General features: G+C 42.6%; 1 protein-coding gene across 7 annotated transcripts in view; it reads left to right on the forward strand.

Moving 5' to 3' along the window:
- The window catches only part of pacs2 (phosphofurin acidic cluster sorting protein 2), an 84,764-nt gene that overhangs the window by 32,572 nt on the left and 25,627 nt on the right, over positions 1-26,565 (forward strand). For 4 of the 7 annotated variants that reach the window (XR_013963154.1, XM_080751398.1, XM_080751402.1 and 1 more), the window contains 5 exons: positions 19,926-20,013; positions 20,335-20,424; positions 20,581-20,706; positions 24,212-24,374; positions 25,006-25,082. Coding sequence is in view for 6 of the 7 variants with exons in the window: in XM_080751398.1 (XP_080607524.1) it covers positions 19,926-20,013; positions 20,335-20,424; positions 20,581-20,706; positions 24,212-24,374; positions 25,006-25,082 (544 nt within the window). In the remaining variant the exon portion in view is untranslated. The remainder of the gene's footprint in view (positions 1-19,925; positions 20,014-20,334; positions 20,425-20,580; positions 20,707-24,211; positions 24,375-25,005; positions 25,083-26,565) is intronic. The other 3 variants (XM_080751399.1, XM_080751401.1, XM_080751403.1) reach the window with 1 other exon arrangement.

Genomic DNA, 26,565 nt, shown 5'->3' on the forward strand with positions numbered 1-26,565 from the left:
GACCATAACATTATGTCCCTCTGGACTTCTGAAAAGCATTAGACCGAATGAGAGTTCAGAAATTTGCACGTCAGAAAACTCATCGAACATTTCGGCCGAAGTATAGACAACCTTTAGGAAAGGCCTTTGTCTTTCCAATCAGATTGCCTGAGATGTCTTTCACCCTGGGTCTTGATGATATGTTCTGCTGTAGACTGAAGACACCACTTCATGCTGACCTGGTGCTGTATAACATCTGTTGTTATGAGTACAGCTTGGCTCCCCTATCTTTATAGATAAGGTCAAATCTCTGCCTTCAGTAGAGAACTGTGACCACTAATTTGTGTGTCTGACTATGTACTTCTCCCAGGGCCAAGATGTCAGCAAATAAACTTACCATAATCAATTTGCTCCAACTCCATCTGTCTCAACATCCTGAATGATACAAAGATAATGGAATTCTGGATCAGTTTCAATCCTGGAGTTTCCTATCAATGCCTGGGATTTTAAGCCTCATTCATACTCCAAGGTTTTATTGTCGGTCAGAGAGATGTGTCAGGGTGAGAGGTGAGTTGCTACTCACCGCGGTGAGTGGTGTAATGTTGTAGTTTTCTGATTGTAGAAAACTACACCATGGTGAGTTGCTACTCACCTAAAACTGGAGTATGAATGAGCCTTAAAGGGCCTACACCATGCTTTTAAAACTATATTTTTTGTATAAATATATGCTCAGAATTGAGTCTTAGACAGGTTTTAACCCTCAAAAAACACTCTGACCATTCTTTTTGTTTGTTCTAGCTCTACTATAATGAGGCTCTCCAGCTGCAATACCAAAACGGCCTCTGTTTGCTCAGGGGCGCATCTAGTGGGGTTTTTCCAGAAAAAAAATAAGTTTTTTGAAAAAGAAAAAGTTTTTTGAAAAAAAAAAAGTTTTTGAAAAAAAAAAAGTTTTTTGAAAAAAAAAAAAAGTTTTTGAAAAAAAAAGTTTTTTGAAAAAAAAAATGTTTGAAAAAAAAAAAAAAATTATTTTTGAAGTTTTGAAAAAAAAAAAAAAAAAAAATTTGACTCTGAAAAAAAAACGGGAATCCGAGAGTGACGTCACTCTCGTCAACTCTCAGAACAGCACTGTTCTGAGAACCCGTGGAAAGCTTTTCATCTCTGTCTGCCCAAAACCAGAGAAAGACACAACGGTCAGAAATAGGACTTTGTGAGGATAGAAGGTGCCAGTGGGACCCCAAAAAAAGGTTTTAAAATAGAAAAAGTGAAAATTCATGGTGTAGGTCCTTTAATATAGTCAAAGGGACAGTGCCCTCATACCTACTACTTCTACAAAGTGAGTGAGTAAATTCCCATCGAAAGGAGGTGTCATTCCCTGACGCTGGTTTTCCCTTTTCTCCTTTGTACATATAGTGTTTGTATTTGTTGATGACGTGTATTATTGTGTAAACATTTTTATGCTATGTTGATGAATTGAATACATTGGACCACAGGAATATCCTTTTAGCCTTAATGCTTTACTATACCACGTGCTGTTTACATTTCTGACTATTAAAGTATTCAATCAATCAAGAAAGTGTGAAACGAGTGGAGAAGAATGGCAACAGAACTGTCGTGTCAAACTCCAGGGCTGTACCCGAATCAGAATTTAATCGGTCCAATTACATTCAGGATTTTAATGCAAATATTCGACGATTTGTTTTATATATAAAGGACTTTGAGACTTCGAAAATTGTACATTTGAAAGCGTTTCAGTTAAGCGCAACGGGAGCGTACCTAATATGTTCCATCAGCCACAAGTTCCCTCAAAAGTAACACTAACCCCAAACCTAAACCGTCATGTGAACATTTTGAGCATTTAAAATCAATAAATCTGTTTAGACAACTGCAATGTGACGGCAGACGGCTTATTCTAATTGACAGCAAACCATTAAAGACTGTGTGGATGATTGTGTTCTGTACCTCAGTTCAGGGGGCAAGACCATTTAGGTTGAATGAGCTTTATTGACAAGAATGGCAGCATACATATGACAAAGGCAGCACAGATAAGCAACATATGAAGCATCCTATAGCCTAAGCATCCTATAGCCTAATCATCCTATAGCCTAAACAGCAGCGTGAATACAGCCTAACTAAACTATAGCGGAACTTAAGTTTGGCCATGGATTCGACCCTCGGATCATTGTACCGTGGTCACGATAAATGTTTAAGCTATATCGTGAATGAAGCTCTCCGCGGTCACATGATCCGAGACCCCCAGCAAGGGAAAGCCTAATCCTGAGGTGGAGTTGGGGAAGGAGGTGGGGCAGCGTTGAGTCTAGCAACTGACACTAAGCAGGTTAGAACTCCTTAAGTACTCTGGGTAAGGGGCCGGAGTATAAGACTCCGCCCACCTGGGGCGCGCCGTCAACCCCTTAGCTCTCACCCCCTGAACTGCCTACGTCATTCTTCCTGCGCCATATTTACGGCCTTAACTGTATTAATCTCGACTGCAAAGCAATGCAGACTCAGAGGGTCATGCAGACATCTGAGTTCATCAGTGGATGTGAGCTTCCCTCAATCCAGGACATACGGTATACAACAGACGCTGTGTCAGCAAAGGTCGCAAGCTTATGCAATGCAAATGCCCTCCCCACTTTCTATACCATACCTAAAGGCAGCATTCAAGAGAATTGCCTTGTCCAAACTCTCCTGAACTTGAATGCAGCATCTTACTGTATGTTGAAAGAATTGCCCTCTCTGTGTAGAAATCCATGCTGTACGCCACATCTCCAATATTCACTTGATTATGCTAATTTAGTTTAGTGTGGCATCAAGTACCGAAAATAGCCGACCTCCAAGCTCACTGCCTCAAAAGTTGTTGGACTTTCACGCAGGAGACCCGGGTACGAATCTCGGGTGTTACGCAAGTAGCAAGTGGCTTCATAGCCACAGACCCAAGGGCAGTAGTTTGCTAAATAGCTTCTACAGACAATAAGGCTTATGAACGAACAGGCCAGGAAAAAAGGAAAAATAAGCCTGGGAAATGCTAATACCCTCTAATACCTTCACCCCTGCCGCAACTGGCTGTCTAGGGACAGGGCAGGCTTTGCGGTACAAGTCAAGGACACTAGCACAGACAGATACTGTATAGGAGAGAGAACCGTGTAAGCAGCACCTTCAAGCATCTTAAGCGATAACAGTACTTTTTTTTTATTTTATTCTGCTATTCTTTGATTATTCCTTTTGTAAATATGTGTATTATTATTGTTAATACAATGTTTGAGGAACCAGAACAAAATCATTTTACTCTAAGTTATAGTATGTACCTGTACAGTGCACACACAATGTAACAATATAAAGAAACCTTGAACCTTGTTGTTGGCACAAACGGAATGCATTTTCATCATCGACGCTGATGATTCTCGAGTTTGCACTCAACGAAGACTTGGAAAAGATTCTGCATCGGTGGAGTTCTCCGACAGCATGCAAACAGCTGTCCTTACGCGCGGCGCAACCATTACATGCAGTAGTGAATATTTATAGCTCCCATACCATTAATTCATAATATGCCATGGACATCGAGCTGAGTTAAGACTTGGAAACGATTCTGAAACACAGTTTTCAGATGTGGTAATTTCTTTCCTTGTACCTGTCCATGATTTTTCCCATGAGTGACAGGCACAGCATGCATGCACGCACTGCAGAGCCCTGGATAGACTAGGAGGGGTTGACGAGTTCCGCACAATGGGTGGTTAATTTGCCATAGGCTATATTGTTTGCTTAAGTATACCCAAAAGGCTGCTGGCTGCAGCATGCTTCAGATAGAGGTAGGGAGAGATGGCTACAAGAATTGCCTTATTGTGACTCCCATACGGATAGATAATGAATGTTTGTGAACGTGTATATTTTTCTTCTTCCCTAAATCATCCACACCAGTTTGACATCACTGGATTAGAGTATAGGTTGACCTTACAAATCTCTCTCATATTCAACCTCTACAGCAGCTGTGTTGATAAATCCACGCCAGTTCTCCCTATCGCTTTCACTTCATCTCTCTTTATTTCTCTTTCTGTCTCTCATCTTTCATGTCACGCCCCCAGTTGGTCATATCCTCTTTCTCTGTGATTACACTCTCAAGCACAGATAGATAGCCTACTCTAGCTAGACATGTTTGCAAACACATGAACACAGATAACTATACAGTACACTATACAGGCACATGTATGTACAGTATATACTGCACATACATACACTTGTCTGCTATTGTACTACCATTCTGTAACAGAACAGTCATTCTCTCTCTCTCTCTCTCTCTCTCTCTCTGTCTCTCTCTCTCTCTCTCTCTCTCTCTCTCTCTCTCTCTCTCTCTCTCTCTCTCTCTCTCTCTAATGCACACACACATATAGGCTACAGTACACAGAGTGCTCCACTTTAGTCAGGTCTCAAGGTTGCTTGTTAACCTATCAGTACAGATTCAGTAGTGGATAGGAACTATTCATTGCCATGACAACCTCAGACACTCGAATGGACACGTGAGCAGCAAACCAATATTTTGGATCCAGATTGCACAGGCAGTAATTTCTATGGATCACTTTAAAAGGGCCCTTTTTTATGTTTAATGAGTACCATAGAGAGAGACTGATTGGGGCCCAAAATGTATGCCAAATAATTGTTCATGATTCATGTCTCATATTGTTGTTGTCGGGTAGAAACCGACAACAACTCAATATATTTAACTTTTTAAATATTGAGAAGCAAAAGTAGCAAAGGTGCCGTGTTGTGAATTTGTAGATTGGCTGGAAGTGGTGACGTGTGTCTGTGGGTTATATAAATATTGACCCCCCCCCCCCAGTGCTCATAAGCTGACTGACCTGCGATTTGCGGAAGAAGCAGCAGAGCCATCAAACCTGTTAGTGATGAGTCACTAATCTATTCATCTCATATTAACCATGTCCCTTGCCTCACCAAGACAATTTTCCATGAATCAACTATTTTTCCAAGCGATTATTCTATTGATTAGTTTTTCACTTGACCACTTAAATCCTATTTTCTACTTTGAAGATTTTCGCCTATAATGAGATACCCCAAATATATGTATATATTATTTTACAATATTGATTATCGATATTTTTTTATATTCTATTTAATCGATTAATTTGATTAACTGTTGCACCCCTAATGCTCAATATGGTGTGTTTGTTTATGTGTGAGTGCAATCTGTATGCGTTTTTTTTTCGTGTGTGTGTGTGTGTGTGTGTGTGTGTGTGTGTGTGTGTGTGTGTGCGCGCGCGCGCGCGTGTGTGCATGCGTGTGTTTGGTGGGGATATGTTGAACGCTTGCGACTGTGTGTACTGTATGTGGTGGTCATACATGTTTTTCTCTGCCAATGTGTGTAAGAAGTGTGTCTGTGTGCAGTGCACATGTGCATGGTTTTGTGCGCGTGACTGTTTTAAGTGCAGCATCTGTCGATTTGAAGCTGCTCTCATGTTTCAGATATGAGAAGTAACAGGATCCTGTCCAGTGCTTGGCTGGAGTTTGATTCAGCTTGCCTGGCATGATTAGGAACATAAGCCTGAAGGTTAGAGAAGCAGGATCCAGTTTGAATCCCCTCACCAGCAGAGGGAAAAATCCCAATGGAGCCAAATTAATGAGCATCGTGTCTCTATCTACCTAAAGTCGCTACTGGCTCAACCATATAAGAGTGTGGTATGGCTAGTGGACCGTTCTCAGTGTCAGTGGATTTGCGTAACCGACAGTGGCTACAGTGCTATCTATAAATAAAAACATCTATGTACAACTGATTTAACCCTTTGAAACTGCGAAAGCGTTTGTGTCATTTTAGATTTTACCAGCAGCAACATACGTTTTTTCAGGATTTAGAACAGTGCTTTAGAACAGTTCTCAAACATAGCAGATCTACAAGCAATGAGAGACTGCAAGCTTATTTTGTGCCAAATGTATTTCATTTTGGGTTTGAGAACTAGAAGGCATTTGTAGAATCGACCTCAGGTCTTATTAATTGTGACCATCAGGTCGCAGTTACTATCAAAACCTCCACCGGCTGACTGTCAGTCTGTCCGTCACACGTCACGTCACACTCTACTCATATCTCCGCCACCGTTGCCCCTATCCATGCCAAACTTTGCACACCCACTCCTTGGCTGCCAAACCAAAACCCTCATTTCTCACATGGCCCCCTTCTTGTGCCACCATGAGGCCAATTCTTGCAAAACACATTTTTGGACACTGCTCCTACAGATTTTGCCCTAAAATCACGCAAAGCGGTACACAGTATCTCTAAAGTCATGTCATCAACATGGATCTGTCCCATTTCCCATATTCCCTCCTGATTGTCTACCGTTCCCTTCTAAAGTTTGTGTATGCGACCTGACGGTCGCTTATCTCCCAATTAGGGAGTCTTACTGGTATATAGCAAGATTTGGGGCGGAGTTTTGTCCAATGCAGCCAATTCAATCACTTCCATTCCCTGCGTGTCTGTGCTTGCAGGTTTAAGTGTTACTCCCCCGCTAGCTCACCTGAACGTCCATATATAGAGCTGTAGAATATGAAATATTGCTTCCTTGTGAACTAGTGTTTGTATTTACTTTTACTGCATTGCTTTACATGCAGTGTCAGCTATACTGTGCGTGTGTGATGTCAATATCTGTCTCCACTAACAGAGAGACAAATTGGCTACATATCATCACTGTTGGGTGGAAATCTCTTATGTCCAAAAAATATTACTTTTTAATACTGTTTATTCTGTTGGCAAAATGTTTTTAAAATCCACACACACTTAACCAAAAATAGCAGATCTACAACTAAGCTCACATGCAACACATTGTGAACTTGTATATCAGCCATTTTTGTTACTTTTGCATGACACTCCTGTACAACAAAGTAACATTCATTCATGAAGAAACTACAAAATATGGAGATAGGAGGTTTCGCCTGACAGCGATGACATATTGCTTGACGGATGACGCTATTCTTCATCGACAAGAGCTGTCCTTGACTAGCATGTCAGATGAAAAAGAATGATGTGTCCATCTGCTTGACTGTTATTCTAAGGCCTAATTTATGTCCCATCGTACGACGGACCACACGTCACAGACTACAAGCTCACAACGCCTCACATCTGCAAAGCTTTGATCGTCTATTTTCGGCACGCATATTATACGTACTGTGTATATATTCTGATTTAAATACGTACAAATCAGAATTACGTCTCCTGTCAAGATCCTGTCCTATCCTCTCTCCTGAGAAAACTGTTGTATAAATCTTCCTAAGCACATTCAGATGTAGGACAAGGGAGGCACAGTGAAGTGCTGCCCGCACAGTGCCACGGTGCAGATATAGAGCTAATAATAAGACACAGTCTGCGGTTCCGCGAGCAGCCAAATGGAAGCTCATGAAAGAAAGGATAGCAGTGGCAGTTGTGAGAGTCAGAATGACCACATTGCACTGCAGTTCACGGAATGGTTTAGAAGGCATTATTTTGTAGAATCGGCCTCAGGTCTTAATGGGTTAAAATAAATGCACCTGTGATCCTAGTTCACTGAGGCACCACATTGTCTCTCTGCATTCTACATGTTTACACCGTACACCTTTTGCATATAAAGGGTTCATATTTTCAATTATTACACGGCTTGAGAATGAAAAGAACTGGGTGCTCAGAAGAATAAAGAAAAGTGTGGTCAAGGTGCTCTTTGGTGGGGAACTGAAGGATCAAATGGAAAAAAAAAAGAAAACCAAGGCACTCTTCTAAAATGTAAAAAGCCTTTAATACATATTGGCTAAATCATATTTGAAAAAAAAGTAAAAAATGGGATCACCACCCATTACATGGCTTGATTGAATGCTTGATTCTGATTGGTCAATCGCTGAAATCAGCGGTCTGTTATTTCTTGATAACAGACCGCTCCGCTCAATAACAGACCGATGCCTAATCAACGGCTCAGAACACCTGCTGCACTGTGTGAACTTTGTGCCGCCGCCGCCCGTATCCAACACACATGTGTCATTTACAACTAAACGTTGCTCTCAAGAATGTTTTTTAAAATATTTGAAGCGAGAAATAGATGATGCAGTAACAGATCAACACTTTGTTTTCCAAGGCGACCGCGTTGTGCAACACTTGGGGAACACTTTCACTACTGTAAGCAAGGAAATACTTTGTTTTGTTTTTAGTTTTTGGTCAAATTATTAAGGTATTTATTTATTATGTAGCCGTGTAATAAGCAGGATACCGTCTTGCTCAGCGGTCATTATCGAGTGAAACAATCCCTTCAGGCTGATATGGCACCTCCGCGTCGCCATATTCTTTTTGTTCTATGCTGTGCTTTGTGCAGCCTGGTGCTTCAGTTAATGCAGTGACCACACACCCACAAGGTCGTGGGTTTGATGGCTTGTTTTCCTGTATGTCATCTCTCTCTATTCCATCACTTTTCCTGTCACTGTGAGTCAGATATTTGCTGCTATGTCCCTTTTAAGATTTAACCCTTTGGCATACAACCTTGAAGAGATCTGGAGGATTATCTGTAATGTATAATCTAAAGAAATGTGGATGACATCAAACCGTATACAACAGTTTATCCTGCATTCCCCGACTTACAGTAAGCCCTGGATTCACACTGTACATACAGTGGGCTGCATTATGGTATTGTTGAGAGAAGATATCATATATGCAAATTGTTGTCATCTTTTCAATGTGATTAATGAAAAGAGGTTTTATTGTTCAGTGGATGAGTCGATCAGTCAATGAGAAAACATTCAAAGCAGTGGGTTCATAACGGGTATAAATTAACACTTTGCAAAGCTATAATCCTACGCTTCAATCCAATGAGTTTCCAAGAGTTTTAAGTCCAAGGCCCCCACACGACCGCAGCATTACGTACCCTGAAGTCTTCCATACCTGATGTTCAACTGTGGATCACTTACGTAAACAACACATTCCTTTATCTGTAAGCCATCCAGCTGTGAACCAAATGGAAGCCTTATGGCTCCTCCAAGACATCCGATATGCTATTAGCTGGACTCTTACTTTACTCCGTAGCTTACGGTCTATTTTAAGTGTGCGTGTAATGTGGGTGGGTGGTTGTGTGTGTGCGTGTGTGTAATCCCTGTGTGTGTGTGTGTGCGTGTGTGTGTGTGTGTGTGTGTGTGTGTGTGTGTGTGTGTGTGTGTGTGTGTGTGTGTGTGTGTGTGTGTGTGTGTGTGAGAGAGAGAGAGCAGGAAGTTGCAGTGTAGACTAGGGTATGGAAATGTCATTATGGACACACTGCAGTGTCCGAATGCCGGTTCCTCACTATTAACGGAAGCAGCAAATCCAAGGGTTGAAATGGGACCTGGGAAGGCATGCTGTGTGCTATCAGTGTCTTCTTCTCCGTCCTTGAGCCCCCCCAAGCTGTCCTGCTGCGACAGTGTGTCTTCCTGCTCTATACCAGTGCTTCTCAACCTTTTCAGGCCGTGACCCCCAAAATAAAAATATTTTAACTGGGGACCCCCCACCCTGAAGAGCACAAAGAGTTGCGATTCTATTATGAAAATAGCAGATCTACATGCTCACAACGCCTCCCACGTAGATGTGCTGTTTTCATAATTTCTACCTCTAATATTTGACAATTTGGACAATGTTTAATTTGTTATTTTAGAGACATTAAAAAGTCCTTAAATTGTCACTTTAGAAATGTGCAGATACCCTCTCTACACTTAAACTTTATCTTGGTTTGTTTACTGTTGAGTGAGAAAACTATTTTGCACATTAAGTTAATCATCTGGGGACCCCCCAAAATAATTTGGGGACCCCCCCTGGGGGTCCCGACCCACAGGTTGAGAACCTCTGCTCTATACCGCCTCACTGTACTGTATGTGAGCCCCCGTTGTCCTTAGCACATTTGTCAGTATTTACTGTTACTAATTTACTATACGATCTTTGAGCTTGTGACAATTTCCTATTCAAATATTGCATTTGGGAAGAGTAAATAACGTAATGTTGTGCCATGGCTGGAGGCTGAAAAATAATGACGACAAATGATGTAAGGTACAAAATACATAATAGTACATGTCGTAAAGTTGTTTGCCTTGTGGTGTTACAGCCTGGGTAAGCAAGAGATGTAATTAAACACACAATATTATGTAACTACTTTTTCATAGTGATACAGTGCAATAAATGTGTAGAGTGCTTCTGAAGACAGCCTCTATTCGCTGAGCAGATTCTCCATCCTTTTTCAACAAGTGCAATTCGTGTTCACCAGTGACTCCAAGATATTGTTTCAGGGACACAGCTTATATGCAATAGTTTTATATGTCGGTAATACAGTGGGAGGGAAGGCCATGTAGAGTTGCAGCAGAACTCTGTTCCACTCTGCTCCAACCATCGCTGCCTCAGGTCACTAATACTCCATTATGTACAGTAGTAGGATGGAGCAAACACAGTGATAACTACGCAGATTATCTTTGTAAATGTTTGAGGCAATTCTTAGGCAGGGGATTTCCCTAATTACTATTTAATAATGTTGATGTCTTAGTGCAAAGTCAGCCACAGACCAGAGCAACGCTGTGCTTCTGAGCAACATGGCCTAATACGGGCTGTCACGATATGACATTTTATATGACGATTAATTGTCACTCAAATAATTGTGATTAACGATTTAATTGTGTTTTTGTCGTTGATAATTACATTTCTGTCCGGCTTTAGGCTTTGAAGTTGCACATGGTAGATATGACACATAACCTAAATATACAAAGAAATTACTGACATATTTGACAACTTTCTACTTAAAAAATAACATTGATAGTGGAAATAGCCGATCTACAAGCTCACAACGCGTCGCGATGCGACGCGTTGTGAGCTTGTAGATCTGCTATTTCCACTATTTCTGAAAATGTTTGTAAATGTATGAACATTTTTCAACATTAACGATTATGACGATTATGACAAAATATTTGCGATTATGTCAAATATTTGCGATTATGTCAAATAATTGCGATTAGACGATTATGTAATAATTGTGACAGCCCTACTAATACACAGGTTCACTCTGAAGGCCTCTCTGTCTCTAGCCATCCAGTGTGTCTCTTCTACTCCGCTCCACTCAGCTGGATGCTGTATTGTGGTACTCCAACTCCACTCTAGTGGGCTTGTTGCTCTAATCCACTGGTTCTCAACATGTGGGTCGGGAGTCGGGACCCCCACATGATTTTGGAGGGGTCCCCAGATGACAAAAGTGACAATTTAAGACCTTTTAATACATAAGAAAAAATAAATGAATTGAAAAAAATACCCTTACTGCATCAAAAGTCACAGCCTGACGTTGAGAACCTCTGCTCTAGTGTCTATTCTACCAATACTGTGCTGGGTGCTCTAGCTATTTTACGGTGATGGATGCATTGCTGTGCCAGCCTACAGGCCTTCCTGCCTGCCTGTTGCCAGAGCATCTGTGCCACCGTGGCCGTGCGGTGTGGTGTGGTGCGCTGAGGCTGGCCAGGCCGCCCTGCAGGCACCAGGCCTGTATCAGCAGAGTACGTTTACAGACAATAGTCCCATGGGGAACCGCTGAAAGGGGAATAGGGAAATGTTGCTTTGCTGCTGAGCCAATACAGCAGCTGTGCACTTTTCAGTGTAGTGTGTGGGTTGTGTGTGCACACGTGTGTTTGTCTATGTGCGGGTCAGTAACCATGTGCGTTTGAAAAGTTTCATGCACGAACAAGCGAACACATATGCATTTAGGTGATGGTGAGTAAAGTATGTGTCCTCCAGTTTAGAAGGGACATGAAAAAGGCAGCAGCTGTTGAGTAAACCTCAGGACTAAGCGACATTGTTCTAATGATAATCACCCTTTGTGTATCAAAGGGGGGACAGTGAGTGGGAACGGCTAAAGAGGGCCCAGGCCGGACTGGCCATTGTTTTCTGTTGGCCTGCACATTGCATTCTAAACATTCTGAAGGTCCTCTGCTCTCTCTCTGCACGCGTTTGGTCAGTTTGTGTCACAGACAGTGCACACTCAGATCCTGATGTAAATTGTAACTCTTAAGGCAGGGGTCCTCAACGTTTTCAGGCCAAGGACCCCTTAGTTGAGAGAGAGACGAAGCAGGGACCCCCACAACCTTTTCATAGATTCCATATAGTTTAATTGTTTGTGTTGTGCAGTGTTGTGCAGGTTGAAGCCTGCCTGCTGTGGCGGTATGTGCATACAGTACTGTAGGTACACAGCACTTACCATATAAAATACATGCGCATGTCTGTGAAATAAAAGTATATTTTTGACTGTGACGGCACATGCACGTATTTGTGTATGTGTGTGTGTGTGTGTGTGTTAGGTCAATCAAGGAGAAATGGGTCAGTACATATCCTCTTACAAAAATTAGGATTTTATTAGGATCCACATTTTAACATTTGCCTTTGAGCAGAGTAGGTTATGCGATGTATTGTAGGGATGCTGTTAGGGATAAACTAATCTAAATATTGCCAAATACAATGTTGTAATTGTGTGTGTGTGTGTGTGTGTGTGTGTGTGTGTGTGTGTGTGTGTGTGTGTGTGTGTGTGTGTGTGTGTGTGTGTGTGTGTGTGTGTGTGTGTGTGTGTGTGTGTGTGTGTGCACTATACTACTATACTGTATATATACGAAGAGTTCATTTGCAAAAACAGATAACTCCGTTTTTATAAATGTTCACAAATCCAGTTTGTTTATTGTGCACTCAAAGTAATATCAATCAAACTGAAGTTGGGTGGATTTGACTAAGTAAAAATGACTTAACAAAATAGATGTATCATAAAAAATGTAACTTTATTAGAAAATAGTTTTTCTTTTAATTTAAACGTATTTTTTTGGCAAAAACAGATAACTCCAACAGTCGTTTTTTATCAAAAACAGATAACTCCACAATTGATGTTTCACCATTGAATTTTGCCATATCGAGGACGCAAAAAGGATTTACAGAATTTTACAGGAGAGCAAAAACAAAGTTTTGACAACATACTTAAGTAGTCTGTACTTTTATAGGGGCCACATTTAGCCACCAGGGGGCACAATAGGGGACAACTCAGGGGCCCCTGGGGTGCTAAAGGTGCACCGTTGCTCCAATCTGCACCAAACTGCACCAAAGGGTCAGTGTGAATGGTATTTTGTCAGAGCCCAGAACCTTAAGTACTGGAGCACCTCAGGGCTGCGTTAGCTCACCTGTCCTTTTCACTTTGTACACAAATGAGTGTAGAAGTGAGAACCCGAATAATTACATTATTAAATTCTCAGATGATACTGCCATCTTAGCACTACTGGATAAGGATAAGGATCTAGCTGAGTATTTTCTAGAGGTACAGAGGTTTGTCAGTTGGTGTGATGACAACTACCTTGTTCTCAATGTTATGAAGACACAGGAGATGGTGTTCGATCCTATGAGCGTTGGTGACCACAGGCCTGTGGTCATTCATGACTCAGCCATCTCACAGGTTTCTTCATATAAATACTTGGGCATTTCTATTGACAATTCATTAACATGGAATACACATGTGGACAGTCTCTGTAGTAAACTACAGCAAAGACTACACTTCCTCCGCCGTCTGAGGGTTCACGGTGTTGACCAAAAGTTTATGTTAGTGTTCTATCGGGCAGTCTTGGAGAGCCTGGTTAGATTTGGTATTACAGTTTGGTTCGGTAATCTCTCAGTGCAACTGAGGTCCAAATTGTTGAGATTGGTTCAGACTGCAGGGAAGATTATAGGAGTAAGACAACTCCCCTCTCTGCAGTCTATTTACGAGCAGGCGGCACTAAGGCAGGCTCAGAAAATAATTGGTGATGCTACTCATGTGTTACATGGGAAGTTTGTACTTCTACCTTCGGGAAGAAGGTACGGTGAACCTATATGGAAGTACATTAGGTTTAAAAAATCATTTGTACCTGTGTCCATTGGATTGTTGAACGACGCTCTGAAACAGCACTGACTGAGAGTATTAATTAATCACTGTGCACAATGTAATGTATGTATTTCTACTGTTTGTTACTGATGTTTTGTGTGTGGTTGTAGCAGGGGTGAAAGCCCAAGACAAATTTCCCTTGTGGACAAATAAAGTATACCTTGACCTTGACCTTGAAACTTGGCACAACCACTGTTCAGGGGTCTACCATGACAATAGTCACACCAGGGGCCACCTCACAGGCCACACCAGGGGCCCCAGTGTACCATATCAAGGGCCCCCGGGGGCCCCAGGGTGCCAAAGGCACACCATTGCTCCAATCTGCATCAAACTTAGCATGAACACTGTTTAAGGGTCTGCCATGACAATAGTCACACAAAGGGCTAAACCAGGGGCCCCAGTGTACCATATCAGGGGCCCCCGGGGGCCCCGGGGTGCCAAAGGCACACCATTGCTCCAATCTGCATCAAACTTAGCATGAACACTGTTTAAGGGTCTGCCATGACAATAGTCACACAAAGGGATAAACCAGGGGCCCCAGTGTGCCATATCAGTGGCCCCTGGGGTCCCCAGGTGCCAAAGGCGCACTGCTGCTCTGATCTGCACCAAATATGGCACAAACACTGTCCATGGGTCTACCATGACAATAGTCACACCAGGGGCCACCTCACAGGCCTCATCAGGGGCCCCTGTATATCAGGGGCCACTGGGAGCCACACGCCACATGGGGCCACATGGTAGACCCCTGAACATTGTTTGAGAAAATGTTGGTGCATAATGGGGCAACAGTGTGTCTATGGCACCCAGAGGCCCCTGGGGGCCACACATGGCCCCTGAGAGCCACACATGGCCCCTGGTGTGACTTTCCTCATGGCAGACCCCTGAACAGTGTTTGAGACACTTTTGGTGCATAATGGGGCAACAGTGTGCATAATGGGGCAACAGTGTGCATAATGGGGCAACAGTGCGCCTATGGCACCCAGAGGCCCCTGGGGGCCACACATGGCCCCTGGGAGCCACACATGGCCCCTGGTGTGACTTTCCTCATGGCAGACCCCTGAACAGTGTTTGAGACACTTTTGGTGCATAATGGGGCAACAGTGTGCATAATGGGGCAACAGTGCGCCTATGGCACCCAGAGGCCCCTGGGGGCCACACAGGGCCCCTGGGAGCCACACATGGCCCCTGGTGTGACTTTCCTCATGGCAGACCCCTGAACAGTGTTTGAGACACATTTGGTGCATAATGGGGCAACAGTGCACATAATGGGGCAACAGTGCGCCTATGGCACCCAGAGGCCCCTGGGGGCCACTAATGGCCCCTCGGAGCCACACATGGCCCTTGGTGTGACTATCTTCATGACAGACCCCTGGAACAGTCTTTGAGAGAAGTTTGGTGCAAAACGGGGCAACAGTGCGCCTGTGGCACCCAGAGACACCTGGGGGCCACACATGGCCCCTGGGGGCCACACATGGCCCCTGGTTTGACTATCCTCATGGCAGACCCCTGAACAATGTTTGAGACAAGTTTGGTGCATAATGGGGCACCATCTTGGATCACATGGTCTAAACACGCTGCCCAATGGATTTATCTGTTTCTGCAAACAAAGAGCTATGTCACTTGTCTGTTTTTGCTACAAAACCTGATCTTTGAGGGCGTTAAGAATGGGATATATCTGCCTTAACAACAAAATTGATTTTATATTCTAATAAAACTCTAACTTAACTGTTATTTACAATAGTCATCTCATTTTTTTCCAAAATGGCTTTTATCTGTTTTTGCAAATGAACTCTTCAATTTATATACAGTATATCATTAGGCAGACATTAGTGTACTCGTGTCTAATATCTACAGACAGCGTTCTAGCCTAACTATCAGTGCTGAAATAGATGGCGTTTTGAGCTTGGAACCCGACGCAAGCGGGGTTAGAATATAAAACACGCGATACAAGAACGTTCTGTATTGTTTAGCACAAGAGCGGGTGGGGAAAACAATGCAGGCCCTTCATTGGTGTTGTGGCCATTGTGCCTGAGATTCCTCAGGCTGTGCTGTGTTTGGGAGAAAGGCCATCATTCAAGCGCTGCTAGCGCAGCTTTTCCTTCAAGCATGCCATTGTCATCCTTGTCTTTCCTAATGTTATTCTTTCCTCCAGTGGCTGATTGATAGCCCCTCTGTTGTACAACTCAGGCATTTATGCCGCGACCTGTGATTTCAAAAGCCCTTGGAGAGATGGTCAAGGCCCGATATAACTTCACTGATCAGCAGCACGCGTGTCCACCTCACCTATCCTATCCGTCAAGGGTTTTTCTCTTTCTGTTTGGGAAATTGTTTTGGTTTGAGACTGGTGTTGGGTTACGCTCCAAGGTCAAGCCCTCTGGGGCTTTAGACTCTATTCCAGATACGTGACAGTGGATATGGGATATTGGAGGCTTGTGGAATCTCCCTGTGGGGCTTCTCCACGCTGTGTGTAATGTCTTACAGCTCAGCCCACATCTGTTTCTGTCCTCTGTCCCCCAGAGTGGGTGGTCAATGTGCATCATGCATACTGAGACTGACTTTCAGTTGGGTTAGACTAGAGTTGGGTTAGACTAGAGACTTGGTAGGTACCTGGTGATGGGAAGCGATTTTAGACCACCTTGGATTATTATGGGTGAGTCTAAAAACGACTTTCTCAATATTGATGAGTAATACTCTGACCAGTTGTTACCAACTTCTAATGCTCTTGCTGTGTGAAAATATGAAATCATATCCCATTAACCTACAACTACAACAGCAACAACAATGCTAATGATAATGATAATGATAATGATAATGATAATAATTAAAGACTGCCCACACCAGACTTTGGAAACTGTATCGTTCTTCAGATTGGTACACTAAAGCTGATGGAAAACTACTTGTCTAGGCTTTCTTAAAGTGAGCACTCAGCCTACACTAGTACATTCAGAAGGAGATTCACTGTTACTGTCAAGTACAGAAACTGTCAGCTAAGATGGTAAATGGTCTGCATTTCTGTTTGCATAGCGCTTTTATCCAAAGCACTTTACAATGTGCAATACAATCATACTGAAGGCTGAGACACCTACAATGCACCAACCTGTTAGACGGGAGAAGTTAGGTTCAGTCTCTCTTGCTCTTTTAGACTTTGACATGAAGCCAGGTTGACGGTTGACTCATGTCAACCGTTACGGGTCCCAAACATTTCTAAAGGGACAATTTAAGGACTTTTTAATACTGTACCTCTAAAATGACAAATTAAACATTGGCCAAAATGTTGAATATTAGAGGCAGAAATTGGGAAAATAGCCAAAAATAGTGTTGTGAGAATGTAGATCTGCTATTTTCACAAAATCTTGCACCCCCCTCCTGACAGAGGCTAAAATTACCTTGGCGATTCATGTTAGACGAGTGGCATTGGCTCAGGAGGTAGAGCGGCCACTTGGGAAACGGAAGGTTTGATCCCCAGATTCCCCTGTTGTTATAGTTGAAGTGTCCTTGAGCAAGACTGGACCTCTGACTGCTCCCAATGAGGAGGTTGGTGCCTTGCATGGTTTCCTCTGCCATCGGTTTGTGAATAGTTGAATGTAATCCACTTTGGACCTCTCTCCATACTCGACTTTGGAACGCACACTGACAGGACAGGACAGGACAAGATCATTAGTGCAGTAGGACAGATCAGATGTTAAACCTAGTGTACTATTTACAGCTTTTACCATACTGTAGCAACCGCTTCTGGTACATTGTACCCTGACTCTTGGGTGTTTGCCCTATCTCTAACCATAAATTATGCATAACCTACATCATACGGATGTCATCAACAGTGATGAGATGTAAGCATTGTCTGCTTTCTAATGTATTCTGTCTGCGGCAGGTCACTGCTGGAGTTTCTCTCTCTCTCTTGCTTGCTTGCTTGCGCACGCAGGCAGGCAGGCAGGCACGCACACACACACACACACACACACACACACACACACACACACACACACACACACACACACACACACACACTCAAATAATCCACAAACCTTGAGCAAAAAGAGTAACACCCTGAAGAAGGCGTTTGCCGAAACGCGTTGGTGTTTTTTAATAATGTTCTAGCCCATGTAATAAAGGCCTTTTATTGTTAAATCCACCTGAGTGCCTGGACCTGGATTTTTGTGCCTCTGTGGCACATTTTTTCCTCTTTTTGCTCATTGTATTCCCTTTCATGAGCACCGGTGGTTTGAGGGATACCAGTAGCGCTCCTGCTATCTTCTTTCTCAATCCACAAACATTAACACAAATGCAAACAACTGATGGGAGCAGAGACCTGCACTGGGGTAGCACCAACTGAGAATAGTATTTTGACCCACATTTCCCCCTCATTCTGTGTGAAAACAAACTGTGACGGGCCACTGCTGAATGACATGTAAGGGCCTGGAATAATTTGGAAATGATGTCATGCTAACGACTGACACTGTAATACAGTCGTAACACTGGTGGAAGACAAGAGACAGGATGCAGATGACAAATGGCCAATGACCAAAAGTAGGTCTTCAGAATGCAAGCAGTCAGCCCTATTCTTATTCCAGTGAAAAGAACCATAGAGTGCCTCAAAAAGAATAGCTCCTTCTTTAAAATAGCCTCCCTGTCTTTGTCCCGTTCTCCTCGTGAGGAAGTGTCTCAAAAAATCGTGACAGGCTTGTTAAAGCCACCCCCTCACCCCAACAGCGTTAACAATGCCAGACCCCACAAACAGACGTGCCTGCCCACTAACAGTTTTTAGGCTCTCTATTCTGCACTGCTCGCTGGCATCAGCAAACCGAGGCAGACAGTGGAAGGAAGTAAAAGAGGAGTTTAGCTGCAGCCTCACTGTCCGCTGTGCCCAGACACCCTTGGTTTTTTACAAGCCCCTACACAAGCGGAGTGCTTCGGAAATGTTCCTGTGTTCTGAAGCCAATTCCTCTTCAGCCAAGATAGCTAATCTTTTGTTTTTGTTTATTCTTTTACTGAGCTACTTCACTTTATTTTTTTATTAAGTTACTAGATACATCGGACAAGACTAGATAAAAACTAAGATTAACTTATTTATCCCCAAGAAGAAATTGTTTTTATTGAAGTAGTTTGGGCCCCTTCTCTGAAATAAGAGTAATCTTGCACAGCAAAATGAAACTATAAATTTCACTGGGTCAATTTACATGCTCAGAGTTAAATAAACCCTCAGGGTTTTCCTTACACTGAAAATTCCAGAGATAAGAGGTCACTCCTGATGTCTTCTCTGTTGATTGTCACCATGTGTTTTGCTTACTTGTAAATAGTGTGTGATTGTGGTCTGTTCAATATAAGGGATTGCTTGCTTTGACAATGAGTCATCTGTTTGTTCATATTGACATACTTTGTTCCACTGTGTTTTTCATTCTTTCACTCTCTTCCTATTCCTCCTCCTTTCCAGGGGCGTCAATTGGGTATGGCAGGGGTATGCAGCTGCCATATAGCCTGGGTTCAGGGGGGGAAATAAAAGTTAATTTTAAATATAAATACATGAATGTCTCTTTGTCTATCTGTGCTGGTTATTATGTTGTTAAAATACAGTAAAATAACTACAAATGCAAACTTTTACAAAATGGTCACTTCAAGGTTTTATAATTGTATTCTCCACATTTCAGCTCCACAGGTGCAATGCATTATTGTTAATTGTGGCACATTTACTAACATGCCAAGTTTAGCTGCACTTGAACAACTGTTCCAGGCTGCCATATCCAGCCCAAGAAACCGTAGAAACGGGGGAAAAAAAGAAAATGTACTTCTCAAAATGAATGAATCATGCCTGTTGATAAGGTATGGCAACATGACTGGTGTCTTGAACGTGCGCCTTCGCGCACGTTCAAGACACCAGTCATGTTGCCATACCTTAGCTTTTTCTGAACTGACGCCACTGCTCCTTTCTATGCCTCTGTCCGTCTCCCTGTCTCCCTCCCTGTTTGTTTCTCTTTCGTTCCTCTCTCACTTTCTTTCTCTGTCCCTATTTCCATATCACTTCATCATTGTACCTCCCTCTCTCCCCCTGTCTAGACTGTGCAGTTTGACCCTGAAGAAGCTGGTGGTGATGAGGGAACTTGATAAGGAACTCATATCTGTTGTCATTGCTGTTAAAATCCAGGTGGGCATGCATACACCTGCCTGCGCGCGTGCACACACACACAAGCGCACGCACGCACACACACACGCGCGCGCGCAGCCGCGCACGCACACCACCCGTGCGTGCGCGCGCACACACACACACACACACGCACACGCACACGCACTCTCAAATTCACTACAACAACAATTCAGTCCTAAACCACATTATCTCCCTCCCCGAGAAAATGCATTCCAAACGTGTTTATTCTTTTGCAGTATCTTCCTATTGCAATATTGCCTCAGAACTGATCTGTGGTTGGAAGTTAGTGCAATTAACACAGGTACCAACCTATTCCCACAGGGCTCCAAGAGAATTTTAAGGTCCCATGAGATTGTACTGCCACCCAGTGGATCCGTGGAGACTGATTTGGCCCTCACCTTTTCCCTGCAGGTAAGGACTTTTAAAAAAAATAATAATATGATAAATGAAATTAAACAACAAAGAATGTTGTAAATTCCACAAATAACTTGGGAAATATCTCTGAATCACAAGTTATGTGGAGATGTGATTAAACATCCTCTTTATCTTTTGGTTGTCCAACCACAGTACCCACATTTCCTAAAGCGTGAAGGAAATAAGCTGCAGATCTTGCTACAAAGACGGAAGAGATACAAGAACAGGACCATCCTGGGCTACAAGACTCTAGCAGTGGGATCTATTGACATGGCCGAGGTATGACATCAGCTGACAAAACAACAAACATGTTAGGATCTGTATAGCGCCTGTAATTTCCCTTTTGTTTGTTCGATCAAGTCTTCATTTGGTTTAAACATCAGGAAAACACATAGAAGCAATAGTTCACGCAATTAACAGAAAAACAAACAAAACAAAAAACAATAGACCACTTGTATGTCAGAGAGCCTATTTCTGTTACACTTGTCTGCCTGGCCTGACATTTAAGGCTAGAGATCCTCTATATGGCATGAGTCACAGATGTGCCTGGATGCTAACAGGCACATCTGACAGGGACAGGGACTAGTGTGGAAATATAATGAGACCACAGAGTTTGTGTGGGGAATGGTGTCTAGATAGCTCTTACTCTGTTTGTCTAAAGAATTCCGAAAACACACACTGTAAAAGAAAAAAACCCAATGAGAACAAGTCATGTTATTTCTCAAATCTCATACAGTTCTGCAATCTTATCATATCATTCCTTAAATTTGAGTGGGCACACTAATTCCAGTTGCATTTCTTCATTATTAAGATGATAAGAAGATGGAGGTAGTGTAGGGCAGGGGTTCCCAAACTTTTTTGTCTTTTTAATCCTGGGCACCCCAACATTATAATTTTCACGCCCAGCACCTTATATTTATCGCATATTGTTGTTGTCGGGTGGAAACCTTGTATGTCCAAAACCGTTTGTTTTTATTTATCATCTATAAAATGTACTAAACTAGTGAAAACAGCAAATCTACAAGCACACAACGCCTCGCATCACGAGGCGTTTTGTGCTTGTAGATCGGCTGTTTTCATTAGTTTTGTGCGACAGTATGATGCAAGGCTTTGCTTTACCAAAATACGTACACATTTGAAACTTGGGGATACGAGATTTCTGCCCGACAGTGACGATATTTTAGTGATTATGTTGCGAAGAAAACGTTAATAGCCATTTTGGTTAGAACTGACTGAAAATAACTTTGTACTTCCAAGTTTAAAATGATACTAAATATTTTTGTGTCCAAGTGGCCAAATAAATTCCAAATATTATCAAATTATCTCGCGGCACCCCTGGACTGCCGCCACGGCACCCCAGGGTGCCCTGTCACCCTCTTTGAAAACCCCTGGTGTAGGGGAAGTACAGAAGAGGACACCCTGGCATTATTTGATGTAAGGCTAGTGTCTGTATGGTTCTGGTTTAACACTAAGCTAGGGACAAACACATTTCCTTTCATAACTTGGTTAAAATATAGAAAGGGGTGAGTCATTGAGGAATTGTATTAGCCTGTTTCACTATTGGTTTGTGTGAGAGATATTCCTGCGCTGTGGAGTTTCAACATGGCTGACAAAATAGTGAGGATTACTGTATCACATCTCAGCAACTCAGAGATATAAAAAATACAAATAAAATATGTGTTTGAAAGAGGAAGAAAAAACGATGAAACAAAGAGTCATACTTAAAGGAGGACTTCACCACTTTTCAACCGGTCTTCATATAATAGGTCCTCATTAATGTTCATAATAAAATATCACAATTTTTTTCTACTCAGTCTGGGTCTCATAGGAGAGCTGTCAAATCCTTCCACCGGTGACATCATCGTTTGACAGATTTTTTTTAAACAATATTTGTGAAAAAAAAATATTTAGATTTTTATTATCGTGAGAACAATGGCTTCCACTTTAACATTGCAACTTTTCAGGAATAGAAAGCCTGCAGTTTCTATTAGCTTGCATTTCCCATTGATGATGTCACCTGTGAAAGGATTTGACCCACCCACAGCTCTCCTATGAGACCCAAACTGAGTAGAAAAGAATTATGATATTTTATTATGAACATTAATGAGGACCTATTATATGAAGACAGGTTGAAAAGTGGTGAAGTCCTCCTTTAACGACCGCCGGAGAAAGAGGATGCACTTCTCCAACTGAAGAGTACTAAAGGACTCTGAGGTGATGACACCAGATATCATTTAATTTAAATTGTGAAGCAGAGGACAGGGTCTACTCTAGTGGGATTCCACCTCTAGACCCTGGAAAGGGAAAATTAATCATTTTGTCCCCTCTGTCAGAGCGATTGTCAAGTTGCCCGTGAGCAAGGCACTTAAATCCTAACCTCATATCTCTCAGGCTTTCTTTCTCCATTCGAAGTGGAACGAGATTTGCAGGACTGGCCTTGCGAGACTGTTTAAATCTCTACTGCTCCACTGGAGCTGCTCAGCAACTAATAACCAGAGCAGTAATGGATTACGAGACAGCATTCAGGTCTGGAAATGTAGCAGTAAGAAGCAGGGTGTTGCTGAGCAATCCATGCCGGGACAAAGTAAGATATCGTCGTTGTCGGCTGGAAACCTCGTATCTCCAAGTTTCAAATTTGTACGTTCTTTCGCAAAGTAAAGCCCTGCTTCATCATACAAGGCCGTCACACAAAAGTAGTGAAAACAGCAGATCTACAAGCACACAACGCCTCACGGTGCGAGGCGTTGTGTGCTTGTAGATTGGCTGTTTTCTCTAGTTTAAATCATTTTTAAAATGATAAATGCAAAACGAACGGTTTTGGACATACAAGGTTTTCACCTGACAACGACAATATAATAAAAATAGGCGCCTGGAAAGTCAATTTAACATTGGCCCAACCTCTCCGGATTGAGAACTGATCCAAACATTCTAGGGGGGGACAGGTCGCTGAGATGTCAACGCACTTTGTGTCAGTCCTTGATTAATACTAAATGAACAAAAACAATGCTTTCGTAAAAATCCTCCTTTTGCGTGTTTATCTCACGTCTATCAAGCCTTAATCTAGCAGACAATGCTTTATCAAATAATCTCAACCAGATACCACCAGAGTGTAATTAATTCCTGCTTGAACCGAACAGTAAGCAACTTTGCTCTAACAACCCCTCTTGACAAATGTAACTACTGCAGCAGTGGTTCATTAAGCATGCAGTAAAGAGTGTGACCTCTACAACAGTGGTTATACAGTACATCTCCAGCAGGAAGTGGCTTGTTTCTTCAGCAGTTCTCAGGATGCTCTTCCTTCCTTCCACTTCCTCACTTATCACATTTTCTACTTTTGCCTCAAGCTTTATCTCTAGTCCAGGGGTCTTCAACAGGGGGTCCGGGACCCCTATGGCGTCCTCCTCAGAGTTATTACAGGGAGGCCTCTAAATCTTTGTGTGATAGAAACTTTTTTCCTCCTCTTTTTTATATTAACCAATTGAACCCTAGTGTCCATATTCGGAGAACTTTAGCCAAAAATCTGCGAGGCGTTGTGAGCTTGTAGATCGGCTATTTTTGGCAAAGAGCTTTGGTGTAGAGGCGAAAAAGGGTAGACTAAGTACAGAGTGAAAGGTCGAGTTTTTAAAGTACTGACGGTTCAAGTGTTAAATATCTGAAAACACACATTGACACGATTCCAAAATACATTGATGATTGTGCTGTCAAACGGTGAACCCTCAATCACCATCTCCATCTGCCTCTCCCTCCCTCCCTCGCTCCCCTCTCTATTTGCTCCCACCCGCAGGTGATGCAGCACCCCACAGAGGGGGGACAGGTGCTACCACTGTGCAGCAACCAGAAGGACATGCTGGGCAAGGTGGCAGAGATCTGGATCTTCTCCTTGTCTAGTCAGCCTATCGACCACGAAGAGGCTGCACTGCAGGGAGGCCAGAAGATCAAATGCTCCGGTACGCTTTGGTTGTGTGATTAAAAGACCCAGCTGACCTCCCCCTCAGCACAGGTTAAGAAAGACAGGCCATCATGTCCATCAGAATCACCCAATCTTTTCTACCAGCATAGCGACACCCGTTTTCAGCCTTCTCTTTATATAATTGGTCCTCATTAATGCTCATTATGAGATGAGTCTAATTCCTCTGTGTCACAGAGGAAGGCTGTGGTCAGCTCAGAAACCTGCCTACCACTCTATCAGTGGCATTTTCAAACAAGATTTTGAATGTTTTATTTTAGATGTTATTGATGCAAAGCCAATGGAAAAATCTGTAGTTTTCCATCAGCTTGGAATCCCCAACATAGGTTTCTGAACTGTCCACCTCTAGAGTAGACCAAATGGTCCTATATAATGAGAATTCGTGAGGGAGGACCAGTTATATGAAGATAAGAATGAGTGAAGTGCTCCGTAAGTTTGTGACAGTGAGATCATGGCAGTGATTTCATAGAGCAGCTATGAATATGCAGTATGTCAGGGTGTATTTCAAACTCTGGCTGCACTCCAAACGTAAAAGCCTTGATGAAATATGTATGATATTTCTTCAACCGTGCTCAGCTTGCGTGATCTAGGTTAACGTCTCTCTTCTGCAGCAGATAACTACTCTGAGGAGGAATACGAGAGTTTCTCCTCTGAGCAGGAGGCCAGCGATGATGCTGTACAGGGGCAGGTGAGTTTCTATTTGCCTTCTGTTAAAATGCCTGTTGAGGGACATATAGTAGAGCATACATAGGCAACCGGGGGCCAGATGCGGCCCCCACCTTCACTTAATGCGGCCCGCAGGATAATACCGAAATACTGATATATTATTGATTTCAGCTGTTACAATTCCAAACATGACCTGTTTTAATTCCGTCAGTCTATATTAGTAGCATAATGACTAGTATAGTAGTATTAAAAAGTATTTTTTTATGTCCAATGTATTTGTATTTATGTTCATAACATGAGTATATAACTAAATGCGTTTGAAATTAAATCAAAATGTTACATTTCAGGATTCCAATTAAGAAATAACAAAAAATAACTCAGGATTCCAATTCAAAAGAAGCAAAAATAGACAATCTACAAGCTCAAAACGCATCGCAGCGCGATGCGTTTTGAGCTTGTAGATCGGCTATTTTTGCTTCAATTGTACGCAATACTAGAATGACAAAGTAGGACGTAGCAATATGCATTGTGGCTCTCTGGAGTGAAGGTGGAAATATAGTGGCCCTCGCCATCATCAAAGTTGCCCACCCCTGGAGTAGAGATTCAGCAAATAATACAACATTCAGGAGCCCAGTGTAGATGTCATATAGGGACAGATTATTTTGCTGTGCCAGCATTAAGCTCAAATGCCTGTTGAGAGCAGAGCAAATGAGCAAAGACACAGTAATGTACAGGGTAATGCAATATTCAGGAGGCCAGCAATAGTGGTATTCTGTCAGGTGAGTTTACAGGAAAACTGCCTATTGAGAATGCATGGCATAAAGGTTTAATGATACCAAATTCTCCATGTTAGCAGTTGATAATTCTCAGCAGGTTAAGTAAGTAAGGCACCTTGGGAACCAACAGTTCCTGAGTCATGTGGCCCATAGGTCAAGTGGTTATCTCTTGTTTCTGTAGCGTGAGGCAGAATGATGTAATAAACCCCCTGGACATGACGCTAGTACAGTATGTTGCAGGGACCCAATTCCACCTTTAATGCTGAGTGCCAAGTAGGAAGGCATTGGGTGCCATTTATATAGTCCTTGGTATGTCTCTTCCGGGATTGAACCCTTCCGTCCCAGTTTCAGGGCAGACGCTCTAACCACAAGGCAGCGAAGCAGGTCTATTGGCGTAAAATAACACCTGTTGACACTTGACATTGACAGTGGAAACAACAGAGAATATAGGCTAAAGGTCTTTACACACTGGAGGCGTGATAAATAAATGACATGAAAACGTCTGTATTTTTGGGTGAATTAATCAGGTATAAAACGCCCCGGTATGTAAGGTCATTACAGCCAATAATGATACAGGCTTTTTACTGATCAGCCAGAAGCTTTCTTGAGAAGCATTGAATAGAGATTAGAAGATGCATGATTCATGACTCTGACTCATTTGGTTCAGAGTTAATCATGTAAATGTGGACATGACAATAATATCATTAGACCACTTCAACCAGTGTATTA

This window comes from Nannobrachium achirus (assembly GCF_963921795.1).
Source record: "Nannobrachium achirus genome assembly, chromosome: 20".
Taxonomy (NCBI): Eukaryota; Metazoa; Chordata; class Actinopteri; order Myctophiformes; family Myctophidae; genus Nannobrachium; species Nannobrachium achirus.